Consider the following 22209-nt stretch of genomic DNA (forward strand, 5'->3'; position numbering starts at 1 on the left):
CAGTAATGACTTAAGAAATAAAAAAAGACTAAATGGATGTCTCGAGTCAGTCTATGGCCAGGGGGACTCACCGGGCGGCAGCATGTAAGCAGGCGACAGGCAGCTGAAATAGAGCCAGCCCTTGTTGTCACTCAGCCACTTCTGCCTCTGACCCATCATGTGAGCCAGGCTTCCGTGGCCGTGTCTCCCACTCTCCCCCGGGCTGACTGCAACGCCGGGACAGGCAATCAACCAATCGACCAATGAGGGGGAGGATGAGATGATATCAAATAACTAAATTCACGAAGTGTTCAGCGGGCTAGAGGAGAAGGGGATTCCGTGCGTTCGGGCCCATTTTGTGTAATCAGTCACCACAGAATTATATTAACCAGACACTTATTTGATTCGCAGTACATGTGGAATGTTTCTGAGTGGGGATTTTTACAGTAGAAAAAGTGCCTGATTACACAGACAGGCTTCCCAAGAATGTGCAAGGAAAAGGGGGATTGTGGGTGACTTAGTCCAATGCATGTGCCACCATAACTGATGCATACCAGTGCAGTGATTCTATGGGTGCAGTGATCCTATGGGTGCTATCTATCAGGTTAGAAGTGATCCTATTGGTGCCATCTATCAGGTTAGAAGTAAGGTCTCCTCTTCAGTGTGATGTGCTGCTATGATCCTTCCACACCACCAAAAACAACCTCACATAGTCTCTCTCTCACACACACACACAAACACACCGTAATCCCCCATCTGTATTCAATGCACTCCACTCCCAGTGCTCGTCTACCACACCAGAGCTTTCCTGCCTCACCTGGTCGGACAGCCCCAAGCCGCTGTTGGATGGTCTCCAGGTGCTGGATGTACTCAGTGAGCGAGCGCTCGGCATCATGGGATGCAGAGAGGGAGCGCTCTGTCTGCCACAGCACAGGGCTTGAAAACATCCTAAAGACACACACACAGAGACACACACACACACAGACACAATAAAGGAGGCATGCCCAGACCTCATAGCTCCGTGTGAAAACCATGCCCTAAAGGTCTTAACACAGGCAGATGAGATGTGATGCTTCTAACTGGTAGGCATGCAACTTCACCTGTTCTGCGTTATTAGCTGGGATTTGATTGGCGGCACCAGAGGAGCGACCCCACTCTTCTGTGCTGGCGGGTCCTTCGTGGGCGGGGAGTTGTAGGCAGAGCTCGGATGCTGCGGTCTCAGGACCTCAGATCTCATGGTGGACACTGTGGGGGGAGAAGAGAAGGTTTTATACATACACACACACACACACACTCACGGGTGTGTCACACACACACACACTCACTCACGGGTGTGTCACACACACACACACACACACGGGTGTGTCACACACACACACACTCACGGGTGTGTCACACACACACACACACGGGTGTCACACACACACACACACACACACACACACACACGGGTGTCACACACACACACACACACGGGTGTCACACACACACACACACACACACGGGTGTCACACACACACACACACACGGGTGTCACACACACACACACACACACACGGGTGTCACACACACACACACACACACACACACACGGGTGTCACACACACACACACACACACACACACACACACACACACACAATGATCCTATGCTATCAGCACAATGTATTTCTACCGTTCTCGCACACTAAACAGACACTAAAGATTACATATGTTCCTCTGTCATATACACACACACACACACACCTCCCTTTCACACCTACTTAACACAGACACTTACGTGAGCTAGTGCCAGTGGATTTGTGTCCGTTGACCATTGTGGAGCTTATTCCAGTCTTCCTGATGGCTCTCTGCCACTTCCTGGTCAGGAACTTAAGCCTGTGATTGAGAAACAGCAGTTTGGTTAAGCACTCCCACTTTGGGATATTTTGAGATTCAATCTGACAAGAATAATGATAAATTACAAATGTTCCAAATAATTAAATAAGGTATATTACATAGTCCCTAGCACATAAACAATTTAATTACACTTTGTAGTAAGGACTTGAATAAATAATAACTAAGACCTGACTGTAAAATATCCCCGTAACTTAAACCCATCCTTCTAAAATGTACGCAATGAGGCACCCCTCCCCCTCAGGGTTCCACGTGACTCTTCCTCATCTGACCTGAAGATGGCGATGACTGCACGGACGCCGGCCCGGAAGCGGTGGATTGGACGGGAGCGGAGGGAGGCGGCGGCCTGTAGGTCGGTGTGGGAGGGGTGCGCCCCCATGCGGGCGATGAGTGCCAGGGTCACCTGCTCACACTCTCGGAAGCCACCCAGCACCAGCAGCAGGTAGCGCTTCTGGTAGGCCAGAGATTTCCGGAAGCTCTCCGCTCGCAGGTACCGCTCATACAGACGCTGCACCTGAGGGGATGGACATGAGTCAGTCTGGAGCCATCGCTAATTATGAAGGGGGACAACCCTGAAGATCTGCTCAAGGCTTCAACTTAGCAGCCATTAGTGAACCTGAATCTACTTTTTTCCAATGCTTTGTGTAGCTGCATGTTATTAAATCATAAGGGACCGCCATCTGTGTAAAGACCACCTCTTATTTAAGAACAGGGGCCAAATACCAGGCCTATGAGGGTGGGAGAGTGCAGTGTTTCATCATGTTGCTGTTTGCTGATTGGGTCTGCCAGCAATGAATAAACAATATCAATACAAAAACTTCATGTCCCATATATTCAAGTTTCATGTCAAAAGTATGTGTATAGTGTGTATGTATGCATGTCTGACCTTGCTGTTTGAGGGCTCAGGCAGCGGTCTGTTCTCAATCTCAGCGGTGAGCTTGGCCAGCTGGCTCTGAGCAGAGCGGACGGCCATCTGCAGGCTGGCACGTTCTTTCAGCCACGCAGTCTCGCCTGATGATCTCACCTGCACAACACACACACACACACAAACGTAATACTTACACTGAGTGGAACGTTAATAGTTTACCATAAGGTTACATTCAGATCTAGCACATACAGACATACGCTTTGAGTCAGAGACTCCTAGTATAACAGAAGTCACTCACACACCCCTCCCTTTGCCTTCATTTGTATACAGACAGCCTTGTGATGCACTCACACTCACACTCACACAGCTTTTTTATGGTACTCCGTACGACACGTTTTTGGGCACATAGGAACGCCTTCAGGTAGCTGGAACGCCTTCTCAGGTAGCTGAAACGCCCTCTCCGTGCTCTCCAGAGCCGTCGGACAGCTCTCCGTGTCCCCGCAAAAATTTCTGTCGGCCCGCTTCTACGGATACTCCTTGGCCGTGAATGGCCCACTACGACATAGTTTCCGGAGTTGATGTCGTATGGAAATTAACATTTCTGGACCTAGCGTTTCCTGTTTCATTACCTTTATATCCATATATATATATATATGAACAACAGCCACTGTCAAAGGTGCAGATCCTTTCCTTGAAAACTATTCCCTGTATATCACAATACATGAGCCGGCCCAAGTAGCCTACTGCCAGAGGACCAGCACGAGCGACAGCAATTAAAATATTTGTCCAAACGACCTGAGCCCCACGGAGTCAATGTCTCAACTGTTCATACTACTGACACATTGACGTATTTTATGAATAGCCTGCCTTTATTTAACTCCGGCATCAACATATACTACATGCACTCGCTCACACTCGCTGTGATGCACTGCACTTGCTGTGATGTGTTTTCCTTTCATTTCACAACGTATTTACTGTATAATTCACGATAGCAGTTGCCCCTTCGTAAACATTGCTACACATTTTATTTGCTTAAAACACACAAGTATATCCTATAGGCTACTGTCAAATCAGAAAGAAAACAGCTGTCACTCGGCTATTACCTAACCAATACCTTTCAAACACGGTGATAGAATGAAGGACAAATGAGTTGGGAATACTATCAACAGGTTGACTTCACTAGCCTACTTATAAAGATATTTCAAATATGGAATGTTCAATGCTTAATCGCGCCAGCCGCAGTATCTCAATTTGCAAAAATAATGATGAATATGGATTATCCGTGTGCTCTGCCCTGCTATTGTTCTAACAATAGGCCTACAATATTCATTTTGTTTGAGTGTGGTTGTTTAGTGCGATATTCTAGTTAGGCTACTGTATATAAAAGAAGGCATTGCAACGGGAAAATCTCCTGAATCTCTTCTCATTTGTGCTCCACCTGCAACCCACAAGTTGGGCTTCCACCACACTTCGAGACACGCTGCCGTTGGGGGAAATAATTACTATAGTTCATGTTTACTTGTATGAACTTTTAACTATTTCATGAAAGGTGTGGACTTGTACAACACTGTCAGTCGTTCAGATGTTGTGCCAATATCGTATCGTCTCGTCACATGATCAAATAGAGATTACAAAAATTACCCAGAAATCATTGCAAATCTGAATATGACGAAAATACCAAGGAAAATAAAAACGTATTCATTTAATTGAATCGTTTTTTAACAGTTTCTATAGTGTAAGATAAGCATATAATTTTGTTAGATTAGATTGCAACTATTTCTCCCACAAAAAATACCTACCATGAAAGAGATAAGTTTGCCCTTTATATGTAACATTAGACAAAGCATGAAAGGTGTATGTCTGCTGACACCTGTTGCATTTCAGTAGCGACAGCTGGTGAGAGGGAAGTAAGTAAAAGTTGTGGAGGAGAGGGAAAGCCAACTAACGATTTCCATGGCACGAAAATGTCATGGGGTAGCTTGTCTTTCGGCACTTAAACCGTTACTCCCCCTACTGTTCTAGAAGAGAATTGTTTTCAGCACCCACAGCCGTTGGAGTACTATAAAGGGACACAAATGCTAACTAGTACGTACTATCCGGCCGCCCGCCCACTGCCCGACACGACCGTTTTGAGTACTCTCTAAGGGCCTTCACACTCACACACAGTGTTGGCGTGGTGTCTGTGCTGTACCTGCTCATTGCGCTTGTGTGAGTGTAGCTCTCGCTCCAGACAGCTGAGTGTGTGTTTCAGGGAGACCCTCTCCTCGCTGAGCTGGGTGAGGCGCTCCGACAGCTCGGAGTTCTCCCTCAGCAGACGCTCCATCATGGACGAGGACGAGGAGGAGGTGTTCTGAAGAGGAAGAGACACAGATGCACTCAGGTAAGTAACTCTCCGTCTAATAAACTCTCATTCCCTTCCTTCCCCTTGACTTGGCCTCCAACTTGGCCAAACACAACATCCTGTCACACCCACACTAGTCAGTCAGTAGCCAAGACAGCCTTGTCACTGTCTGTCTGTATTATCCTACAATAATCTGAAATGATGAAAATTGCGCCGCTCAAATGAAGACACAAGTGAAATGTAATACAGACAGACACATTTAATGAAATATTATTTTATGTTTGTAGATCAATTACTTTTGTCAACATTGCATCAAAACATAAATCTGTTGTTTTCATTCCAGTAATGGTTTTAAATATACTGTGAAAGCATAGTTTTGTGAATGGAATCAAATCGTGAGCGGAGTAAATAGTTCCATCCCTTTTAGCTTTAGGCTAGAATGAAAGCCTACACATAATAAACTTCTTTCCTTTTTACCACTCCTCTGTTAACCTTTAGTCAAATCAAGGTCTGAGATGGGCAAGGCTACATATAACGGCGCATGTGTGTGTTGTGTATTGTGTGTGTAAACACACACACACACACACACACACACACACACACACACATTCTTTCTCACCTGGCTGTGGTTGGCAGACTGGCTGGGCTGCTCCGTGGTGTGTCTGCTGGGATGAATGTTGTGTGTGTTGGTCTGCGAGGAGTGTGTGCTGGTCTGTAGGGAGTGTGTGTTGGTCTGTAGGGAGTGTGTGTTGGTCTGTAGGGAGTGTGTGTTGGTCTGTGAAGTGTATGGGCTCGTCTGTGAAGTGTGTGTGCCGAGCTCGGAGCTCCTCTGCAGGTGTTCGGCCGTCAGCTGCTTCTCCTGCACCTCCAGGTCAGCTAACGTGTGCTGCAACTCCTGCAAGCGCTGCTGATCACGCTGCCTCAAGAGCTCCAGCTCCAGCTAACACACACACACACAAACAGAGGGGGTTACAGGATAATTCCATCATGCCACATACATTCTACACCATAAAACTGCTTTAGATTCTCAGGGGTCATTACTTTCTTTCTCCAACTGAAATAAATAAATAAATACAAAAGAAATAAAACAATCACAGCATCATCAAATCTTTTTGAAAGAGATTGAACATGGGAACAAAATAATATTGCTGCCAGTTGTAAAAGGTTAATGAAGAGCACGAGAGAGATAGAGAGAGGGAGAGAAAGAAAGAAAGAAAGGAGAGAGAGAGAGAGAGAGACACACACACACACCAGTTTCTGGCTGTTCCTCTCGTGGCGGCGCTCTCTCTCGGCCTGCTCCTGCCTGTCCCTGCTCCTCTGGCGCTCCCACTGCTCGTCCCTTTGCTTCTCACTCTCCTTCAGCGCGCTCATCTTCGCCCGCAGCGCCTCCAGCTCCTGCTGCAGCCCCCGCGCCCGGCCACGCTCCTCCTGCAGGCTCACGCTCACCTCCTCGCGCTGAGCCTGCAGCTGCTGCAGCTCCAAGCGCAGACGCACACACTCCTCGCCGTCACGCTGTGGGAAGGTGAGACGCACATTAGCACCTACAGACCTGCACCGGCAGGTTTCACATCAACACACGCAGACTATCCTCACTGACTAAAATGTATTTATTGGAATGTGGTGAACTCATTAAAATGACTAAGTTTTAAAGCCAAACCGCCGACGTGTGGCTGATTGTACCTTAAGGACCTCTTAAGAAAGTTACTTTGGAAGCCCTCATACAGTCAATTTTACAGACAGGGAAGAGGTGCATCTTGAATTCAGAGTGTTCTCATGTTAAAAGTCTGTACGAGCTACATTAAGCAGATGTACATGAAGATCAACATCTACAGGACTTTCATGAAGCCATCTTGCATTCTGAACTCACACACACAGCAGAGCCTGACACTTCTGTTTTTTTACACACACACACACACACACACACACACACACACACACACACACACACCTGAGCCTGCGTCTCCAGCATGTTGGTCTGCTCCTCCTCCACCCTCCTCTGGTGGCTGTGTGTCGCTGTGGCCGCTGCCAGCTGCTCCTCCAGCTGCTCCTGCCGCTCCCTCTCCTGCTGCAGCTGGACGCGCAGCTCTGCAATGAAGGTGCGGTCGTGCGCAGTCGCCGCCTCCTGTCTGAGCGCCTCCTCCTCCAAGCGCCGAGCGTGCTCCTGGCTCTGCCTCGCCAGAGCCTCCGAGAGGCCGTTGGCACGCCCGCGCTCCTCCTGAACGGCCTGCTGGGTACGCTGGCGCTCCTGGGCCAGTAGGGCCTCACAGCGGGAGCGCTCAATGCGCAGTTCCCCCCGCAGGTTGGAGACGGCGGCGCGCTCCTGCTCCAGGCCTGCACCGAGCTGGGCCAGGCGAGAGGACTGCTCCTCTATGGTGGCGCGCAGAGACTGGGACATCGACTGAGAGAGAAAGAGACAGAGAGACAGAGACAGAGAGACAGAGAGAAAGAATGAGCGAGTGTCACACATATCAGCAGGTCACAATGGACCAACCATCACGTTTTGTGCCACTGTGTGAATGTTTAGCTGGTCCCAGTGTGTGAATGTATTTCTGGGTCCTTGTGCCAGTGTGTAAATGTTTAGCTGGTGCCAGTGTGTGAATGTATTTCTGGGTCCCTGTGCATGTGTGTAAATGTTTAGCTGGTGCCAGTGTGTGAATGTATTTCTGGGTCCCTGTGCATGAGTGTGAATGTTTAGCTGGTGACAGTGTGTGAATGTATTTCTGAGTCCCTGTGCATGTGAGTGTGAGGTGGGCACCTGCTGCTGTAGTTGTTCCTGGAGCTCCTGGGCTATGGCCTGCTCTCGGCCCACAGCCTCCTCCTCAGCCGCCAACTTCAGCCTGCAACAAACACACGTTTAGAGATGGACACGTCATGTTTGGAATTATGCCTTTGTATTCGTTTTTGGAGCACTTGACAAATTCATATGTAATGAATGTGTTACGTAAGAGAAGACCGTATGGCCATAGCAGAGTGTTTTGTGCATGTATAGAAACTGTGTGTATTCATGTGTGTGTGTGTGTGTGTGTATAGCAGTGTGTGTGCATGCGTGTGAGTACCTGAGACTGCGGAGCTCTGTCTGTAGCTGCTCCTGACTCTTGGTGGCGCTGTGGAGCTGCAGGCTGGTCTCCTCCAAGTCGGCCCTCAGCTGTGATGTAACTTCCTGTTCGTGCTGCAGCTGCCTGCGCTGCTGCTCGTCCTGACTCTGCTCCTGTTGCAGCCGACTGCGCAGGTCGTCACACAGCGTCTGCCTCTGCTGCAGCTGCACCTCCAGCTGTTCCACTGCACACAACACACATGCACACACAACTTCATGTCTTGCTGAAATATTTCTATCGAACAAGGGAAAAAAACAAGGCCAGTTACCATGGCTACATAGTAACAACCGTGCAACACTTGAAGGAACAGGAATAGCAAACAATTGTAACCAGAACAGTGGCAGAGGGAGGAGAGAGGGACATAGACAGACAAAGGAAGTACGAGAGCCTATTTAGTGTGTGTGTGTGTGTGTGTGTGTGTGTGTGTGTGTCGGGGTGCAATTCTCGGTCTCTGCTCCTCACCTTGCTTGCGCAGGTTCTGCTGGCGCTGCATTCCCTCCTCCTGTGCTGCAGTGAGTGTGCCATGCAGCTGCTGCAGCCGCTCCTGGCTCTGCCTGCTGCACATCTGCAGCTGCGCCTGCAGCCTCTGCACCTCCAACTGCAGGCTGTTCCGGTCGGCGCCCAGCAGCTGCTCCAGGGAACGCTTCTGCTGCTCCTCCTGAATGAGAGAGGAGGAGGAGAGAGAGAGAGAGAGAGAGAGAGAGAGAGAGAGAGAGAGAGAGAGAGAGAGAGAGAGAGAGAGAGAGAGAGAGAGAGAGAGAGAGAGAGAGAGAGAGAGAGAGAGAGAGAGAGAGAGAGAGAGAGAGAGAGAGAGAGAGAGAGAGAGAGAGAGAGAGAGAGAGAGAGAGAGAGAGAGAGAGAAATGGATGGGTAGAACCATATAGAAAGAAGGCAGGTGTAGAAATAAACACAATTGACCTATATGTACCTCTATTGATGCGAATAGAGGAAGGGAAATTAAGTGGAAGTCAAAGATAATAAAATGTATGTCTTTTTTGAGAAGGGGCTCTCCAAGAGCTGTCTGCTGGGCTGCCGTGTGTGTGTCTCACCTGTTTGCTGAGCAGCTTCTCCATGTGGCTGATGAGCGGTGTGTGGTCGTGAGGTGTGTGTGAGTGGGAGAGCAGTGCCTGCAACTCTGTGTGCAGCCACACCCTCTCGCCATCAAACACACTTCTCACCGCCTGCAGAAGCTCCTGCCGCCAGTCAGCATCACTGCCAGTCGACTGCAAACACACACACACACACACACACACACACACACACAGATGTCAGACACTGCACATAAGTAACAGCCACACATAAATTCCGTTTGTGAATAGGGTCTAGCCTCTGTCCACTGGGAATGGTTTCCAGTCGTTGACCGCTATGGGATTGCTATTCTTCCTACTTGGCCACTAACGGTGCAAGCTGATGTATTAGGATTTTCCCAAGGCCCGTTGGCAGCAAGGCAACTATGTCTTTGATGCCCACGATGAACAATTTTAGACATCATGGTGTGTGTGTACAATTTTGCCATCATTATTGCTCATCTGGTTGCCACTCACCTTGGGTTCCCTGTCTGCCATTCTGCAGAGCAGCTCTCTGAGTGACAGCACAGTCTCCTGCAAGGCCCGCCTCTCCTGCTGCCACGATGGTGGCGGGGACGAATCAGAGGCGGTCTGACCCGATGGGGCGGGGCGTCGAGAGAGGGATAGCACTCGGCAGCTCTCCTGATACACTCTCTTCAGCAGCGTCTGCCATCACACACACACGGTTTATAATACACCAGTAACAATAGGCTATAATGATATGAGCAAGGAACTGTTGGGCACGAGACTTAAGCTGGAGCATTTCAAAGACAAACCAGATACAGCACTATAAATGAGCAATGGCCAAAGTGTTCCATATTCCTTCAGTCTTAGATTTAGCTCTGAAAATATCCAAGATAGGTAGGTGTGTGTGTGTGTGTGTGTGTGTGTGTGTGTGTGTGTGTGTGTGTGTGTGTGTGTGTGTGTGTGTGTGTGTGTGTGTGTGTGTGTGTTACCTGTAGTTCAGGTGAAAGCAGCTCATCGCTATGGTACATGCTTCCTGCTGCGCTGTCAGCATTGTCAGCAGGGGCGATGCCACGGTAACGCAGGTAATCCACAAAATGGGCATCCAGACGCTCCGTGTTCTCCAGCTCCAATTTAAGACGAGCGCCCAGGTCTGAGCTCACATCTACACACACACACAAACACACACGCGCGCGCACAAACGTAATGTTAAAGAGGTAGTCTGAGGAATACACAAGGTATCCAGAAAGAGTGACAATGTACAAGTGAACAGCAGGGTTGATCTTGAACACAACCACAGTGAGAGTCTCTGACTTGTCTCCAGCTACTCACTGCTGCCGTAGCCGTCGCTGACCCACTCTGGAGCGGAGCCTGGGGATGTGGAGCGCATTGAGGAGGTCAGGTCCAGATGGTCCAGCTGCAACACAGAAGTAAAAGGTAAAGGTCCGGTATTGAGCAGATGCAGGCATCCTTCAGGGACTGGGAATTGAACCAGAGTTTACCATTCAGAAGGCAGCTACGCTTACCACTGCACCACAAATAAGATCGTATAGTTACCTTTAATACACCCAACAAAACATAGTCTTTAGACGAAACTAAATGCAAGCCATTGCAAGGGCACACCAGCATCTTTAAGCAGAAAGCAAAACTGAGTACTCTTTAAGCAAACTGAGTACTATTCCACAGATCTTGCATTAAGGCGAGACACTACAGGTGAATAGGGTAACAATCTTAAATAATAGGTATCACCATGAAGCTTTCTCAGTTGATTAGTCATGTTTAGATGAGAAAAAAATGTATTACAAGTTTTTTGTATTTTGATGTTTGAATATGCAAATTATGCACTCATTAAATAAGCACTAATTTGCATAATGTTTAAAAGATCATGTCTGATCATGGGATAAAGCCAGGTTAAAAAATCCTTTTCCTTTTGTTGGCATATTAGATGTGAAAAAAATTACAGAGGGATTTATGGATATCTACTTTTGTTTGACAGCACAAAAAACTCATTTTGAGAAAACCGCATTTAAAGATTCAGGAAGTGTCAAGCCATACCACGTGATGCGTCTGAACGAATCACGTTATCAGAAACCACCGCAAACTAATGCAATTGCGTCCTAAGGTTTAAAGCCCCGTTTTTGCTAACATCATTGGTTACTGCTGGAAAGGAAATGTCCTTATTTGGATTCGATAGCATTGTGTGAGAGATATAGCGCTTTTCAACGGTACCAAACATGTCAGGCATCAGAAAGCCGATATACTGCACGTTACGTTAGAATGCTAACTTTCCTGGAAACCTAGGAGAATGCTGACACCGCAAACAGACAAAATGTGAATAAATATACACATTAATGTATAATTAGGATATTTTCTTTATGCTAGTATGAAAGATTACATGTTTAGGGAGTGAACTAGCTCAAAATCTCAAAATTGACCACTGCTGAAAAAAACTATGTTTTTGCCTGCTGTGTCTCGCCTTAAGGGCACATTTCAACACCAACCAATACCATAAGCCAGCCATCTGCGGTCCTTATTTTCTATAGCAACCAGTAGAATCATCCACAGTGCCACAAAACAGAAGTCTTGAATTAACATTGAATCACTACGCGCTACACAGTACACACGCTACAACAGAAGTCTTGAATTAACATTGAAACACTACACACGCTACAACACACTGGCAAGTGTCTGTGTCTGTGTCTGTGTCTGTGTCTGTGTCTGTGTCTGTGTCTGTGTCTGTGTCTGTGTCTGTGTCTGTGTCTGTGTCTGTGTCTGTGTCTGTGTCTGTGTCTGTGTCTGTGTCTGTGTCTGTGTCTGTGTCTGTGTCTGTGTCTGTGTCCCCTCACCTTGTCTGCGTCGAGCGAGTCAAGCATGGAGAGGTTGTCTGAGGCGCAGAGCGAGGTGGGCGAGCGGATGCTGCCGCTGCTGCTGCTGGCCGTCAGCCGCTCGGGCTCCGTGTCGGGCTGCGGGGGCATGTTGATGGAGTGCGAGGGCGAGGAGTGGGTCGAGCCGCCGCCTCTGCCGCCGGCGTGGTGATGCAGCAGGTCCAGCCGCCGCTCCGGCTGCAGGCCGCTCAGCTCCGACAGGTGGGAGATGGTGTGGAGGTGGACGGCTCCGCGCTCATCCATGCTGGCGTCCGGCCGGCGGAGCACCTCTGGCGAGCAGAGGGAGGAGGCGCCGACGGAGGAGACGAAGCTGGGACCGTGGTGGTGGTGGTGTGGGTGGGTGTGGGGGTGACGGATGGGGGAGGTGGTGGAGGAGATGAGCTGGGGAGGTGGCGGCGCAGGGGGGCTGCAGCGTTGACGGAGCTGCTCGAGTTCGCGCTGCTGGTAGGCCAACTCCTCCTCCTGCACAGCCAGGTCCTCCTGTAAGCCCCGCAGCTCAGCCTTTAGACGAGAGTTGTGCACCTCAAGGTCTGCTAATGCACGGTCTTTAGTCTGACGGGGGAGAGGAAAGAAGGAGAAAGTTGAAGATGGTCAACTGTAAATGCTAAGCTGAACATATGAGAACACAGCCTTAAGTAAACAGTGCCATTTTGGATTCTCTATAGTTCTCCTTTGTAGAATACCCTCTCAAAATACATGCCTATACAATACGCCAATGATCAAACTGCAGACATGGCCCCAACACACCCCTTCTCATTTACATGTAGACATTTGTGTGGTCATGTCCATGTAAACACACACACACACACACACACACACACACACACACACACACACACACACACACACACACACACACACACACACACACACACACACACACACACACACACACACACCTGTCCTTCCTCCTGTAGTTTCTCTGCACGCTCAGTGCTAGAGCTAAGCCCCTCCTTCACAGCCGCAAGCTCCACCCTCAGGGCATCATGCTCCGCCCTCAGCTGGTTGAGCTGGCGTTCTCGTTCCCTCAGGGCTGCGTCCGCTTTCGCCAGCGTTTCCTCGGCACACGTCTGCAGAGACAACAACAGCTCTGGGATCAGTTTCAGGGCACCTCGTACAATCTCTACAGACACACGACACTGGGAGAACTGTTTCAGAATTAGAAGTTAAGAATATTTGCAAGTCCTAGCAGTTATTATTATTCTCAGTACTGCCTCCTCTGAACAAGCTTTTAATAATAGCTACTGTGTCTACAGTACTGGTCCAGAAGACTCTGAAATGGGTCGTTTCTAAGCTCAGTCGTGTATTTTTAGTTCAGGTCAGGCCTTTCCGTGCAGAAAAAAAAGGACTGAAGACCTGCTTAAGCCCAACAGATACGTTGGAGCAATGCTCTAATTAGAAGCAGCTCTGCTGGAGTATGAGGTATTTCACTCCTTCCATTTGACATTTGCCACGCTCCTGTGCTGGAAACTAAAATAACCCTCCTTCAATCCTCACATCAAGACCCCCAAAAAAGTCCTAGAAAGTTGAGGAGAAACGTTGCAAAACAAACCGAAAGTCAGAAGTTTGCAAAGTACAAACTTGAGCTGTTCCTCTTCAAGTAGTTTTGTTCCTGTGTGTCAGACTCAAAATGTTTGCCAGCTCACTGATGACTGCTCTAACCACGCCTTCTACTCTAGCAGGTTTTTTTTCTCACTTCCTCCCTCTCTTCTCTTGCCTTTTTCTTCCTTCTCTTAGGTCTGCAAGGCATTTCTTTGTGGGAAATGCTGTGTGCTGCCATCTGCAGGCAATTACATCACAGCTGGTTAAGCAGAGAACACAGCGGGCAGCCGGCTTATAACACACATCAGGTCAGACACAGAGAAAAGCATGCCTTCTCTGGTCTAGGTAAATAAATACATAAATAAATAAATGTGACAAGATAAAATGAAATAAATAAAAGGCATGCGGTAAATAGGCTTCAGTTTGAACATATCAAAGGGCTACAAACTCAAAAAGGCGTCATAGCTTGTCAAGATGAATATGAGGCGTCTCTCACCAGCACTTCTTTTTGGGTCTCCTCATTCTGGCTCACCCTCTCCTCCAGCTGATCACTCAGTTCCTCAACCAGGCAGCTCTTCGACATTACTTCCTCTTTGAGATTCTCTATTTCCTCCTGGAGCCGGCCCTCACGCTGTCTCAGAGCCTGTCGCTCCACGTGCAGCTCCCTTTTCCCCATCTCCAAGGTGACGGCCTTTGCCCTTGCCTCCTGGACTTGTTCCTCCAGCTCAGCAACCTTTGCCCTCAGCATCTCAGTGGTGGTCCTAGTCTCCTCCTTACTCCCCTGGAGCTCCAGCACAAGGTCCTCCAGCTCCTTCTTCTCCTTCACGGAGCTCACCCCCTGGGTTTGACCTCTTCCCTGCTGGGCCTCTACTCCCACATTCTCCAGCTCCCTCAGAGCCTCGTCTCTCCTCTTCTCCGCCTCCTTCATCCGGACCTCCATCTCTTCCAGGGTGTCCTTGCACTCCCTCTCCCCGTCTTCCAGCTCCCTCGATCTGGCCTCCAGCTGCTCCACCTGGGCCTCCCTCTCCTCTAGCAGCCCGCTGAGCTCCTTGGCCTCACACTGGTGCTTTACCAGCTTCTCCCGCTCCTCCTTCAGGCTGGCGCCGATAGTCTTCACCTGCAGTGCGTACTCCTCCTCTTGGGTAAGGAGCAGCCTCTGGAGCGCCTCCTTTTCAGTGGCCGCCTCCTCCAGCTCCTGCCTTAGCTTCCGGAGCCGCTGGCGTGACATCTGCAGGCTGTGGCTGGTCAGCTCATGGCAAAGGCTCTCCTCCTGGCCCAGGGCCTGGGCGCGGCCGTGGGGCCCGGCGTTCCAGGAGAAGTCGGTGGACTCTGGGCTGGCGGCGGTTCCGCTCTCGGCCTCGCTCTCGACCTGCAGGTCACTGAGTTCGTGGGCGTTGGGGGCCAGCTGTGCCAGCTCGGCCTGCAGCCGCTGGATGACCTCGTGCAGCTGCTCCACCTCCTGCTCCTGGGACTCGCGCACGCGCTGCTGGTCGCCACGGAGACGCTCCACCTGCGCCTGCAGCTCTTCGATCTCCGCCTGCTTCTCTTCCACTTCCTGAGGGGGGCGTTAATGGCCACAACATCAGACATGTGTCCCACTCATCCAGGACGATATGTGCAGTGCAATACATTACCCTACACAGTCATCTCCAAATTATGTCTCATATCAGGGGACAAATTCTTGTCTTCCTGGTCTATATTCACTGAAGTTTATCTCCTCCTCACTACTACAGTAACTTGATATCCTTGTGTCAAAAATAATCTTGTCAAATATGTATATGTATAAAATGTCAAGAAATTGTCTTGTCAAATATGTATAAAATGTCAAGAAATTGAGCCTTTAGGCTTTAGGTCCACAAACAATCCTCATGCAGGCTGAGCCAAATACATTGCAACATCAAATGAATGGTTACTTCCACTTTGCCTTATTATAAACGTGCTCATACTGTAGCGGACACACAGGGGTCTCTCAGCACATGCGTCAGACATTCAGCAGATAGAGCACCCAGCGTGATGCCCGGGGTCTCACCCTGTTGTCTCTGATCAGTTCTAGTTCCTGCTGCAGGCGGAGCAGCTGCTGGTTGAGGTGGTCGATCTCCTGGTTCTTTTCCTCCAGGAGCGCGGCGGGAAGTTGCAGTGCCTCCTGCTGCTCCTCCTCCTGCTCCTCCTGTCGCCTGCGGAGATCGCTCATCGTGTCCTGAAAGACCAGAGAAAACAAATACAAGTTGATTACGATTAATGTACAATACATGTAACTAGGGGTGGGAATCTTTTGGCACCTCACGATTCGATTCCGATTCAGAGTTCACCGATTATCGATTCTAAACCGATTATCGATTCTAAACCAATTATCGCTTATCAATTCTAAACCGATGAAACGATTATCGATGCACCTCGACTCAAATGACTTCCTACTTTGTGTTTGATAATTAAAGAAAATCAACAGATGAATTACATTTTTCAATTTTTTTTATTTAAAGAAAAAGCTTGTCCTTCTCACAATTATGAACAATGAAATAATCAATGCAGCTTGCATTTCAACACAAAACGGGTATATATACAGTACTGTGCAAAAGTTTTAGGCAGGTGTGAAAAAATGCTGTAAACTAAGAATGCTTTCAAAAATGGAAGTGTTAACAGTTTATTTTCATCAATTCTTCATAAATTAACATAATGCAGTGAAGGAACAGAAGAAAATTCTAAATTAAATCAATATTTGGTGTGACCACCCTTTGCCTTCAAAATAGCATCAATTCTTCCAGATACACTTGCAGTTTTTGAAAGAACTCGGCTGGTAAATTGTTCCAAACATCTTGGAGAACTAACCACAGATCTTCTGTGGATGTAGGCTTCCTAAAATTCTTCTGTCTTCATGTAAACCCAGACAGACTCGATGATGTAGAGATCAGGGCTCTGTGGGGGTCATACCATCACTTGCAGGACTTTCTGTTCTTCTTTAAGCTGAAGATAGTTGTTAATGACATTGGCTGTATGTTTGGGGTTATGTTCCTGCTGCAGAATACATTTGGTGCCAATCATACGCCTCCCTGATGGTATTGCATGATGGATTAGTATCTGCCTGTATTTCTCAGCATTGAGGACACCATTCATCCTGACCAAATCTCAAAACTCCACTTGCAGAAATGCAGCCCCAAACTGGAAAGGAACCTCTACCATGCTTCACTGCTGCCTGCAGACACTCATTATTGTACCTCTCTCCAGCCCTTCGGCGAACAAACTGTTTTCTTCTACAGCAAAATATTTCTAATTTTGACTCATCAGTCCAGAGCACCTTCTGCCATGTTTCTGCACCCCAGTTTCTATGTTTTCGTGCTTAGTTCAGTCACTTGGCCTTGTTTCCTTGTCGGGGTAGCGCTTTTTGGCTGCAACTCTTCCATGAAGTCCACTTCTGGCCAGACTTCCCCGCACAGCAAATATCTGTACCTGGGTACCACTGGCTTCTGCCAGTTCTGAGCTGATGCCACTGCTTGAAATCTTCCGATTTCAAAGGTAAATAAGCTTGATGTGTTTTTCATCAGCTGCATTAAGTTTCCTTGGCTGACCATTGCGTCTACGATCCTCAACGTCTTCTTCAAAAGAGCTTGAACTGCACATTTTGAAACCCCTGTCTGCTTTGAAATCTTTGTCTGGGAGAGACCCTGCTGATGCAGTATAACTACGTTGTGTCTTGTTGCTGTGCTCAGTCTTACCATGTAAATGGATAAAAAATAAACATTTATTGTTTACATTTTTCAAAGCATTCTTAGTTCATAGCATTTTTTCCACACATGCCTAAAACTTTTGCACAGTACTGTATATATTTTTTTTTTATTAAAAAATCAACTATGAACATCATATACAAATTATTATTATTATAGTCAGGGCTTAAAGAGGGCCACCTGTTGCTAGTCTTCCTGGCACATGCGCACACACGTGTGATACACCCAAACACACACCTGCAGTTCAGTAAAGGCGTCCTGCAGCTGCTCCTCTTGGGCCTGGTGCTCTCTGGTGTGGAGCTCCAGCTCCAGGCTGAGCTGTTGCACCTCCTCCTGCCTCAGCTCCAGCTCTGCCTGGACGTCCTCCACACGCGCAAGCAGGTCCTCCACCTGACACACACACACACACACACACACACACACACACACACACACACACACACACACACACACACACACACACACACACACACACACACACACACACACACACACACACACACACACACACACACACACACACACACACACACACACACACACTTTATTTCTGCACAGTGTGGAGCGTAGACCCTTTTACATTTCACTACATTCGCTGTATACGACAAATAAAACACTTTAGAATTAAGAAAATCTAAATGTTATTCATAACATAGACACAATGAAAATATCACTCATTGATTATTTTAAGTCACCTGAATGATTGGCTGAGTATAAATGTCATTTCAAAAATCGGGATAAGGTCTTGCATTTCCTGACCACTAGATGGCACAAGAAGTCTACACTACACAGCAACTCACGGTCCCTCTGTATCAGTCGCATACTGAACATTGACTCCTCCTGAACTATGTTCCTTTTTTTTTAACTATACATTAGTGATGTCTCATGAACAAATGACTAAATGCACCTTATTTGTAGTACTTAAATCATTTTGTGATGCCATCTACAAGTAAGATGCAAAAGATGGGTGTAGGGAAATTTGACTTGAAAATCAAACCATTCGCTACATAAATTCACAACACACACCTGCTGGTCTTTGTCCTGGAGCTCCTGTATGGCGGTGTCAAGTTCCTGGCGGAGGCCGTGCTCAATCGTGTTCTCGGGCAGCCGGTGCTTGGTCTCGTCCAGCTTGGACTGCAGGGCTGAGATCTGCAGCTTGTTGCCGTACTGTTGCTGCTGCAGGGCCTCTTTGTCCTGGGAGACAACACACACACACACACACACACACACACAGACAGACAGACAGGGTTTTACCTCAGAGCAAACAAACACACACACAAACAGGGATTTACCTCAAAGCAAACAAACACAGACACAAAGGGGTTTTTACACACACACACACACACACACACACACACACACACACACACACACACACACGATTTTACCTCAAAGCAAGCACAACCACACACACTTAAAGCCTGTTATTGCAGTATGTTATTGGTAGATGGAACAATCTACGGTAGTCTCTTATTACATATCTTATAACAAGTCCTCTCCTTTCTTCCGCTATCCTTGATGTAAAAGTATTCACATCACAGAGAACAGTCATGCCACTGAAGTTTAGTTTGAGTTGGTTCACAACAGTGGTGAGAGAGAGAGAGAGAGAGAGAGAGAGAGAGAGAGAGAGAGAGAGAGAGATGGAGAGAGAGAGACGGAGCGTGTGTTATAAGCAGTGGAGAGAAGGTCAGAGAGAGCAGAGACGTGACTGATTCGGTGTGTGGGAGGGACACTTCAGGCTACTGTTGCGCGGCCTAGAAACCGGTATGCACGCAGCGCCTACTCAGCACAGAGCTGTATGCCATTGTGTGGGAGGGGGCACTTTAGGCCACTTTTAACAGGTATTTTTGGACATCACAGGCTGTTCCCAGCTCTCTGCAATTCTTACTTCTGCTGTGTGTGTGTGTACACGTGTATATACCTGCTTATAGACACAACTCCTACAAAAGTATGATATGTTTTAAGTTTTGTGTGAAGTACTTTCAAAAGTTTTACTGCTCACAAGGGTATACAGCTTGTTCAACCTTTTTCCGATATATTTGCACAGGCATTTGTGTGTGTGTGTGTGTGCACACATGTGTTAGAGTCTCTCTCTGCACCTGTATGAGGTCCTGCTGGTTCTTGCGGGCCTTCTGCAGCTCCTGCTCCAGCTGTGTGAGGGCACGGCTGGTGTCGGTGCTGGACAGCAGGGCTTGCTCCAGCTCACGGATGCGGCCCGTCAGCTTGTCGATCTCCTCGTTGCGCTCGTCCACGTCGCACTGGGCCTGATCCTTGGCCAGCTGCAGGATGCCGAACTCCTCAATCTTATCTTTGATGAGGGCCTGAAGGCTCTCCACCTGAGAAGACGCACGACAAGGCGGCCAAGTTGTTAACAGGCCACTTTCAAGGTCATCATTTATATTCTTATGCAGCTTTGGAAACGTCAAATAATAATAAAAAAAATATTATATATATATATAAAAAAAAAATGTAGTTGAGAAAATTTTACAAGAACTAGTTGAATAAAAATGATAATGCACCAAGACCAAACTGTGATTCCAAAGCTGCATGAAAGGTAGTTTCAGTTTCAGACACAATGACACAAATACTGTGGACTACAAGCCATGCTGTGGGACAACACTAACATGCTACGGGAATCTACAGGTCAATAGAACTCTACAGAGTTAATACACAGACAAGACAGGGTCTACAACAGACATGACTACTGGAGAGAGCGAGAAACACACAGCAGCCAAGGTTAGACAAGCCACTCATTATTACTTAAGATCCGAACGTGTTTCTGTGTGTGTGTTTCTGTGTGTGTTTCTCAGACCAGGAGGGACAGACACTACAGCAAAGGGTCATGCAGAAGCGTAGAGTGGAGCGAGAGAGTAGGCTGAAGTGGTGTATATACCATACCTGAGCAACCAACTCCTCTATCTACATCATTCGGTTAAGGGAGGGGAGAGAGACATCACAAACAAAACATCTTAGATATAGAGACATCAATACCAAGCAGGAAGGGGAAAAACATCTGGGGACAATGCAAAAACCAAGCAAATAACAGCAAAGTATATTGGACACATTTGCAAAACCAAGCAACTAACAGCAAAATATATTGGACAAATTTGCAAAACCATGTCAAACGGGGTAAAACATCTTGGACAGCAAGCATGAGCATATCATGGTTTGACCATTCTGTGTTAATAATCAAGTTACATTCATAGCATTGATCAACATGCCTTTATGACTACAGTCCACAAACCAATATCTGACAATCCAGTTAACAGAAACAGTCCTGTGTGTGTGTGTGTGTGTGTGTGTGTGTACACATAGAGTGAGACCCTTACTCTTTGGCCCTTTTTGCCTGTGGTACTGTGCCCTTTGGTTGGCAGCTTGAGCTGGGCCTCCAGGTTCTTGATCTCCTGCTGAAACTCGTCCCTTTCATGCTCTCGCTCCACTGCTTGCTCCTACGTTACAACATCAAGTAATCATTAGATCACAAAAGGACCATATTACAAATGTTAGTTTAAAATCATACAACATAACCAAGAACAATAGGATGCATGGAATATGGGACAGTCTCATTTACTTGGTATATATATCATATAGTTCATTTGTGTGTGTGTGTTTGTGCTGACGTCTATGCTGACGTCTATGAACTGGGGGCGAGGTGCACGCCTGTGTGTGAGGAGGATGTGTGTAGAGTGAGTGAGTGTGTGTGTGTGTGTGTGTGGATGCGGGTAGAGTTTGAGTGTGTGTGTGTGTGTGTGTGTGTGTGTGAGAGTGTGTGTGAGTGTGTGTGAAGATGCGTGTAGAGTTTGTGTGTGTGTGTGTACACACTGACGTCTATGAACGGGCGCGATGTGCACGCCTGTGTGTGTGGATGCATGTATAGTGTGTGTGTGTGTGTGTGTGTGTGTGTGTGTGTGTGTGTGTGTACTGACGTCCATGAACTGGCGGTGGTGTTTGAGCTGTTTCTCCAGGGCGTGGATGTGCTGCTGCAGGTCCTCCGTCTGGGCTCGGTGCTGCTGCTCCAGCTCTGCGTCGCGGTTCTCCTGCTCCTCCAGCGTGACCTCCAGCAGGCGCAAGCGGGACGCCAGACTACCACGGTCCTTCTCTGCCTGCCGCTGCACGTCCAGGCGCTCCTGCGCCAGACGCTGAGTCTCCTCCAGCAGACCTGGATGATGCCCATGACAGGCTGGTTAGTGGTCAGACGCCGAAAGGGGGGGGGGGGTCACAGTACATTATGGTAAAAAGAAGAGCTGTGGAAAATAGTCTTTGCCTCGAAGCATTACGATGATGATGCTGGAAAAGTAAATAATCGGATTGTTTTCATACAAATAATATTGATCCAGCAATCATCATATCCAGCTCAGTCCAACACAAGGACGAATTAAATCTTTTAATTAAAGTTTACACTGCCAATAGTCACTATGTTTAAGGTTACATATTCCTTAGGGTTGGCTTAGGCTAGGGACCCTAGCTAAGAACGGTTCACATAAACAAAATCACTCCATCACATGCGCCATTCCTTTTCATTCACTGATACTGGCTATACTGTACAGAATCCATTGGGTCTCGCTATGCTTGCCAGGTACAATAACACATTTAAGCCTACATTAATCTTGTGTTTATTCTATTTTGTGGTATGGATTATAATATTTGAACATATAAGAGCCAACCGTTTAAGTTAAGTTAACTGAATTATGCTGTATCCTGTCTGAAAAAGCTGTTTAATAAAACATTTAAGGGAAAATCAGAGTTAAAACTAAGTTTGTTGAGGCCTAGGAAAAAAATGTTGTGTTTCCTGTTTCCAGACCGACCCTAAAAAAAAACTGCCGACCCTAGACTTTTTTTGAGGGTGGGCCACGT

At 47.7% G+C, this 22209-nt stretch overlaps 1 protein-coding gene across 1 annotated transcript in view; it reads right to left on the reverse strand.

Moving 5' to 3' along the window:
• Positions 1–22209, reverse strand: part of pcnt (pericentrin) — a 62319-nt gene that overhangs the window by 3888 nt on the left and 36222 nt on the right. The window contains exons 28-52 of the mRNA XM_080835201.1: positions 21282–21514; positions 20685–20804; positions 19455–19691; positions 18382–18549; positions 17593–17745; positions 15666–15833; positions 14133–15191; positions 12994–13164; positions 12056–12646; positions 10542–10626; positions 10202–10374; positions 9723–9911; positions 9228–9401; positions 8641–8836; positions 8140–8362; positions 7839–7920; positions 7032–7481; positions 6335–6595; positions 5703–6023; positions 4934–5092; positions 2761–2898; positions 2147–2388; positions 1759–1856; positions 1080–1224; positions 797–927 (exon numbers count right to left, since the gene is read on the reverse strand). Of these exons, the coding sequence (XP_080691327.1) occupies positions 797–927; positions 1080–1224; positions 1759–1856; positions 2147–2388; positions 2761–2898; positions 4934–5092; positions 5703–6023; positions 6335–6595; positions 7032–7481; positions 7839–7920; positions 8140–8362; positions 8641–8836; positions 9228–9401; positions 9723–9911; positions 10202–10374; positions 10542–10626; positions 12056–12646; positions 12994–13164; positions 14133–15191; positions 15666–15833; positions 17593–17745; positions 18382–18549; positions 19455–19691; positions 20685–20804; positions 21282–21514 (5967 nt within the window). The remainder of the gene's footprint in view (positions 1–796; positions 928–1079; positions 1225–1758; positions 1857–2146; positions 2389–2760; positions 2899–4933; positions 5093–5702; positions 6024–6334; positions 6596–7031; positions 7482–7838; positions 7921–8139; positions 8363–8640; positions 8837–9227; positions 9402–9722; positions 9912–10201; positions 10375–10541; positions 10627–12055; positions 12647–12993; positions 13165–14132; positions 15192–15665; positions 15834–17592; positions 17746–18381; positions 18550–19454; positions 19692–20684; positions 20805–21281; positions 21515–22209) is intronic.

This window comes from Sprattus sprattus, assembly GCF_963457725.1.
Source record: "Sprattus sprattus genome assembly, chromosome: 3".
Lineage (NCBI taxonomy): Eukaryota > Metazoa > Chordata > Actinopteri > Clupeiformes > Clupeidae > Sprattus > Sprattus sprattus.